We start from the raw sequence: 6,991 nt of genomic DNA, 5'->3' as shown, positions 1-6,991 counted from the left end.
TTACTTTTTTTTATGCCTTTTCTTCGACAAACTTTGGGGTGTAGTTCCAATCTACACAAGATACGAAAAGACCCGTTTTACTCATAAGTTCTTCTCCTAATTTAGCTTTCATTTGAAGCAGCCAGTTTCCCACAATCAGTTTTACGCCTGTACAAGCCAGACGACTCATTATCAGCATTGATATTTTAAAAAGGATGTTTAAGAATATAAATTACAAGAATTGATATATATATACACTCCATAAACACTTAACTCTTACTTTCTCTTCAGGAGCGGACAGCGGTGTTGGCAGCTCTAGCAGAGAAGGCCGGGCTAACAGAGCAGATCTTCAACACAGTACCGGGTATCACCTGTAACCCTGTGCAGGGGGCCATGTACACCTTCCCCCGCATCACTCTACCGCAAAAGGCCATCGACAAGGCCAAGGTCTGCTCTGCACACCCACCATATCTAACTAATGAGCCTCAACACAATTTTTTTGCATTGATGTGTTCAAACGTGCATGTTTGTGTCCATCCACAGGAGGAAGGCCAGATCCCAGACATGTTTTATTGTATGAGGCTGCTGGAGGAGGAGGGTATCTGCCTGGTGCCAGGTAGTGGCTTTGGCCAGAGAGAGGGAACGTTCCACTTCAGGTACGCATGGCCATACCATCTCTGTTCTGTCCTAGATAGTTTAATGACTCAAGCAGTTTGTTCCTCCTCAACTTAATGGGGGGGGAAGAGAAGTAACCTATTGCAAGCAAACTGTGACCATACATTGGCCATTAATCACATTATCAAATTTTCTGTACTATAATCAGTATATTTAAATGTAATCTTCAAAAGGCCATTTAAACCTGACTAGGTTTTTTTATATCCTTTACTGACTGCTTTACTTGTAGTGCACAAGTGCATTTTTATGTTTGCTGCCAATATTGAGGTCATGAAACTCATTTGGATCAAAGTAATTAAAGTGAATCAGTGTGTCTAAGTTATTCACTACACTTGCCATCAACCCACATCCTTCCTCCTGCTTTTGCGTCCAGGATGACCATCTTGCCTCCCACTGAGAAGCTGAAGATTGTGCTGCAAAAGATCCAGGATTTCCACATGCGGTTCACACAAGAGTTTTCATAACCATCATCTCGAGAATCAACCCCTTCAGTGCCAGTGTCTTCAAGTGCCTTTGCGAGGAGGCAAACAGTCTTGATGTCACCTCCTGCAATACCCATTTATCACCTCAAGATCAGATTTTTACTGTTATTTTCACTGTTTTGCATCAGTGAAGAACTTTGAACACTTCCTTATTTAGAAATCTAGTGAAAATAAGATGTTTTGTTCATTTGTAGGTGCAGATGTGAGGGTGTAATCATTTTCAGTAAATGATGCACTTCAAAGTATTACCCGGCCAGATATTTAATGCCCAAAAGTGTGTTATGCTGCCGATTGTATGTTAGGAGTACAGACTTTAAGATAATTCAGATGTCCTTGTCATAGATGATGACGCTACAGGTGCATCACTGTCCTCAAGACTTATGAAGCCAAATTAGTTCAACTATCAATTAATAATATGTTCTGTGATTACTGAGTACTTCCAGGGCAAATCAATGTGTCATAAAGGCCTGTCTGATATGTGTAGTACTAATGTATGAATTGTTCTTAAATGTGATTAAAACATATTCCTAGTAAAGCTTGTATTGATTTACAGTAACAAAAGAGTCACATTTGAGTGCTGGCCCACAAAGCTCCCATCATTTTTAGGTTTATTTAAAAAGACTGAAATCTTCCAACAGTGCTTACATGCTTTTAGATACAGAAGAAAGCTGAATCTCTTTGAACAAACACTGCAATTATAACAGCAACTCAGTAACTGCATTCCCTTCACCTCCCCTCCCGCCCCCCCAAAAACACTGCCCGAGCATGTTTAAGAGTTCTTAGCTAATCATCAAAAGAGATATTTTCAAAGTTCATCTCTCTTCTGTGATAGCTTTGTGGAATGCTTTTCCAAGAACTTGCTGAAGCCCTCTAGTGTTCTGTCGCCACCTTCAAATTTGATGGGGTTCTGCTTGCTGTTGCTTGGGGCCAGGTATATCGTAGGGAAGCCTTCCGTCTTGTAGTTCTCGTTTGGCACATCGTTGGCTGTGGCGTCCATCTTGGCGATCACCAGGTTCTTCTCCCCCTTGTACTTCTTGCCCAGAGCCAAATAGTCAGGCTCCAGTTTTTTACAGTGGCCACACCAGGGAGCATAAAACTCAATCAGGACATCCTTCTGGGGATCCATAACAATATCTTCAAAGGTCTTTCCTACCACAACTTTAACTGGTCCTTTGTTGTTCTTTGGCACTGGCTGGGATTTGATGATGGGTTTGAGCTTTCCTGTGGACATGACAGACGTTCAGAAAGTGTCATTTAAGGTTCAGTTGGAACAGTTAGTGAAAAATAATGTGCTTAGTTTTATTACTATGTTTCTTTGTTGACTAATTTAAGGTTTTGGTCAGCACTAGACTCAAGTGTAATGATGATTCCTTATTACATTTATTTATGCACATTACATGTACTAAGGCAAGAAATATATTGCAGCAAATTACTTTGCACTTTCAAAAGTGAACCTTGGCTTCCATAAAACTGTATACTGGACATTACTCAACAAAAACTGCATGTGCCTCAACTTAAATCATGCTCAAATTTACATGAAACCATTCTTCAAAAAAACACAAAACACTCACCTTTCTTGAAAGCCATAACAAATTCTCTCAGCACATCTGAGTCAAACTCCTCTGGCTCCATAGCAAACCTTTTGCCTTCATCTGCCAGAATTCCCACATTAACTTCCTCTCCGCTATCGCTCAGGCCGAGGCCCTTCAGCTCCTCTGCGTAGTCCTCCTCATCACCAATGGCAAACGTGTATTCTGGGAAGTCCTTGGCCACCTCAAGCACCTTGGACCTCCAGAACTGCGTAGCTAAAAAAATAGACGTAGGAAATAAAAAAAGTCTTGGTACAGTTTGTCAAATTAAATTACATAGTATATACAGTATTTCGGAAAGTCATAAATCAGCCATAGTTTAGTATGTTAAAAAGGCATATTATAGCATGTCAAAAAAAGGCAAAACAAAAGAAAAAGTCCTAGTATTGTATTTCCAAAAAAGTCAGAAACTTTCATGATAGTACATCATGAAAGTCAGAAATAGTATGTCTAAATACAACAACACGTTTATTAGTATAGTCTGTCAAAAAAAGTCATAGTATAGCATGTGGAAGAAAGTATGGTATGTCCATAAGTCAGAAAAAAAATAAAAAAATAATCATAGTCAAGTCAAAAATGTAATTGTATAGAGTGTCAAAAAAGTTTAAGCATAGTAAAACGGAAAAAGTCGCAAAAGAGTCATAGTACAGTATGTCAAAAATGGTCATAAAAAAGTCATAGTATAGTAGGTTGAAAAAAAGTCATAAAAATTCATAGTATAGCATGTCAAAAATGAGATAATATAGTATGTCGAATAGGTCAGTGTAGTATGTTAAAAATTGTAAAAAAAAGTTAAAGCATAGTACGAAAGAAAAAAGTCATATTATAGCATGTCAAAAAAAAAAAGTTAGTATAGAATTTGTCAAACAAAGTCATAGGACAGTATGTTGAATTAAGTCAGTGTATAGTAAGTCAGAAAAAGTCATAGTATTGCATGTCAAGTTAGTCATAGTACAGCCTGTCGGAAAAATAATTAAAAAGTTAATGCTTGCTTTGTCAAAAATGACAAAAAAAAAAAAAAAAAAAACATTTCATAAAAAGTCATAGCTTAGTATGCCATAAAAAAGTCGTAGGATTGTATGAGCTATAAATTAAAAGTACAGCAAGCCAATGTATAATAGGTCAAAGTAATGTCACAGAGAAGTAATCATATAGTATGCCAAAAAAAATAAAAATAAAAATCGTAAAAAAGTCATAATTTAACACCCTTAACATTTCCCTCTAGATATCAGGCCACATAAACAAAAATAGGACAAATAATTAAAATAGCAATAAAAGAACAGAATCAGAACTAAACTCACATTAAGGACAGTGAAAGTCAAATCTATACTCCTAAATACCAGCTGTTTAACAAGGTCCCAGGTCAAACCTTTTAACCTAAAACAATACGAGAAACTCACCTTTCCTGAAGTCAAAGCTGAAGTCAATTCCAAAGTAAACCACGACCAGGGGTCTCTTGGTGTAGCGCTTGGCATCATTGCTTGGTTTTCTGTGGCCCACCAGAGGGATTGCATGTTTTTTGAAGAACTCCTGCACTTCTGACACCAACGTAGAGTCCTATGTGACAAATGAATGAACGTGTGAAGACTTCAAATGGGACTCTTTCAAAATAAATCAGGAAATAGAGTTGTTGTTTTTTGTCTTAATCTTATACGCGCTGGTCAGGTAAAATTCCTTGTAGTTAGTCTATTTTACAGTGATACAAGAGCTGAAAGAAGGCACGACCTTTTAGGAGTTTGTTTGATGAGTATGAGTAAAATAGCCAATTAAAATCAAAACAAGTATGTAAAAAAAATGAAAAATGAAAAAAAAAAACACTGAAAATGATCAAACAGAAAGTACCTTTAATTCAAGTGTGTGTGACGCTGGCTCATACTTTGAGCGGAACTTTTCCGGCTGAACTACGACAATCTGACCGGGCGAAGCTTTCAGCAGTTTTGCCACTTCAGAGTGGAAGGAGTGACGGAAGGTGAAGTCTTCCCTCAGTGCATTACCTGCCGGATAGACAGCAATGGTAAAATAGTAGCCACACGATCATTTGAAGAAAAACTGTTTTCAAGACTGTACAGGCACGAAGCAAAATAATTACTTTGCCACTGGCTTTGAACACACCTCCAAGCTCACGGTACTTACAAGCCTCAATGTAGATCTCATAGGTTGAATCCTGTTCACTGGAGAACACGCCGACTATGACAGCATCATCACCGTCCTTAATGAGCTCCTGCACCTGTTTTACTGCTTGGACCTGCTTGGAGGGAGGCCCTGCCTGCTCCCCCATAAAGTCAACAATGCCTAGAGGTGAAGAGTGGATCAACTGTGATGGATGAACAGACATAAACTGTGCACACAAACCCTACAGCATACACGGAAAACAGCGACTCGTTTTAGTGTCCACCTACCGCGCTGTTCTCTGGGTCCGTTGTATTCAAACGCTTTGCCCTTCCTGAAGATCTTGAGGCTGGGATAGCCTGTAACGTCAAAACGAGTAGCTAGCTCGCTCTCAATAGTGGCGTCCACCTTGGCCAGAGGAATGGGAGGAGAGCGCTGGCTCAACTCCTTGGCTGCCTTCTCGTACTCTGGAGCCAGACGCTTACAGTGTCCGCACCTGAAAGGGAGTTATAACAGGCGAATAATGACGAACGTTTGTTACTTTTTTGCCACTAAAACTGACATTGATAATTAAACAATCTGTATCTCATATATCTCTTGACCCACCATGGAGCATAGAACTCCACCAGGATGATGTCTGCGTTGTTAACGATCTCATCAAAGTTGTCCTTGGTCAGCACCAGCGTTGCCTCAGGAGGGGGCTTCCAATCTGGGTGAGCCACCTCTTTCACCCGGGCCACAATAGCTGCAAAAAACATTTAACATAAAAGACACCAATTCATAAAAATAAAAAAAACACCAATTCCTTTAAAGAAGGGGTCAGGTTTGGTTTGTCAGGGTGTGATGATGATGATGATGATTTATTAATTAAATATCCCTACCCTTCTCTGTTCTTTCTCCGTCGTAGTCCACAGCTTCCCCGTTTTTCATGATCTTGATGGTGGGATAGCCCGACACTTCGAACCTGCTCCCTAACTCACTGGCTTCTGTTGCATCCACTTTGGCCACAGGTATCGGAGGGTCATTCTCCTTCAGAGTCTGAGCGATTTTTTCGTACTCTGGAGCAAACTGTTTGCAGTGGCCACACCTAAAAGGATAAAGAAAAGGATAAAGAAAAGAACACAAAATGTAAAAGTAAGCAGGAGATATGGAAAATAAGAAAAAAATATATATAATCTTTGTCAATATCTAATGTTGTGGAGGAATAACAGACGCACCATGGGGCATAAAACTCAACCAGCACTGTGTCTTTGCCTTCCATGAAAGTGTCGTAATTGTTATTGGTGAAAACCAGCACTCCGTTCTCTTCTTTCACCTCTGTGTCATCATCTTCATCCTCATCCTCACTATCACTATCACTGTCTTCTTCATCAGCATCCTTCTTCTTCTCCTCTGCAACATCTTACAACAAACAAGAAAAAGAAAAGGGACACAAGCTGATTTCACAAGTACAAGCTTTCCCCCTCCTCATGGCTAGATTAAAGAAACAAGACAAGTATGAACATCACATGTGGGAAGTGATAGCAACAGACATCCTGTTTGCAAATGAGGGATCAACCTTTCCTGTAGTGCAACAGACTGCATCACTGTTAACATGTGTGTCAGGTCACAGCACATTCTTGTACGTGTCAATCCTGATGACATTAATTCAGCTCACCTGTACTGTTAGCTCAGCATGCTAACACAACTATAGCAGATCACTAGCTTAGTTTGCATAACAATAGCGAGCAGATAAGGTTAACACACAGGAGCTTTGACACTGCTTTACTTAAATAACACATGCAGTTGCAATTAACACGTTAGGTTTTGTTAAAAAAGGCTCAGACTTACCATCATCACAGCTGATCAGAGTTGCAAAATGTGCAACGCCGAGCAACACAACCAGCAGCAGAGCAACCTTCTTCATGGTCCACAGTTGTTGCAGTGCTTCTCACAAGTACCAGGTTAAATAACACTGATGGATATCATCCAAACACCGTCCGGATCAATACTGATGTGTGGCTGTGGACACCTTTGGCTCCTGGTTTCATACAAACTACTTAATCACTGCTGAAGACAGGATCTCCTCCTCTTCCTCCTCAGTCTGGAACTTGTCTGACTTGCCACGTTTTGATTGGTCCTTATCCTCGGCTCTCCTCCAATCACAGTTCGCCACTC

General features: G+C 39.9%; 2 protein-coding genes across 2 annotated transcripts in view; one reads left to right on the top strand and one right to left on the bottom strand.

Annotated features, from left to right (window-relative positions):
* Nucleotides 1-1,671, top strand: part of si:ch211-217a12.1 (alanine aminotransferase 2-like) — an 11,280-nt gene extending 9,609 nt beyond the window's left edge. The window contains exons 10-12 of the mRNA XM_054622586.1: nt 271-426; nt 523-635; nt 1,028-1,671. Coding sequence (XP_054478561.1) covers nt 271-426; nt 523-635; nt 1,028-1,118 — 360 coding nt within the window. The 3' untranslated portion in view covers nt 1,119-1,671. The remainder of the gene's footprint in view (nt 1-270; nt 427-522; nt 636-1,027) is intronic.
* Nucleotides 1,672-1,756: 85 nt separating this feature from the next.
* pdia4 (protein disulfide isomerase family A, member 4) lies at nt 1,757-6,913 on the bottom strand. The gene is made up of 10 exons (XM_054622585.1): nt 6,665-6,913; nt 6,052-6,235; nt 5,716-5,921; nt 5,441-5,579; nt 5,125-5,330; nt 4,859-5,017; nt 4,568-4,719; nt 4,126-4,282; nt 2,708-2,941; nt 1,757-2,357 (listed from the first exon to the last, which is right to left on the bottom strand). The coding sequence occupies exons 1-10, from the start codon at nt 6,738-6,740 to the stop codon at nt 1,942-1,944; spliced, it is 1,929 nt and encodes a 642-aa protein (XP_054478560.1). The 5' UTR covers nt 6,741-6,913; the 3' UTR covers nt 1,757-1,941.
* Between the last annotated feature and the right edge of the window lie 78 nt (nt 6,914-6,991).

This window comes from Anoplopoma fimbria, chromosome 21 (genome assembly GCF_027596085.1).
Source record: "Anoplopoma fimbria isolate UVic2021 breed Golden Eagle Sablefish chromosome 21, Afim_UVic_2022, whole genome shotgun sequence".
Lineage (NCBI taxonomy): Eukaryota > Metazoa > Chordata > Actinopteri > Perciformes > Anoplopomatidae > Anoplopoma > Anoplopoma fimbria.
Note: the sequence above shows the minus strand (reverse complement) of the source record. Positions and strands in the feature narration are given on the sequence as shown.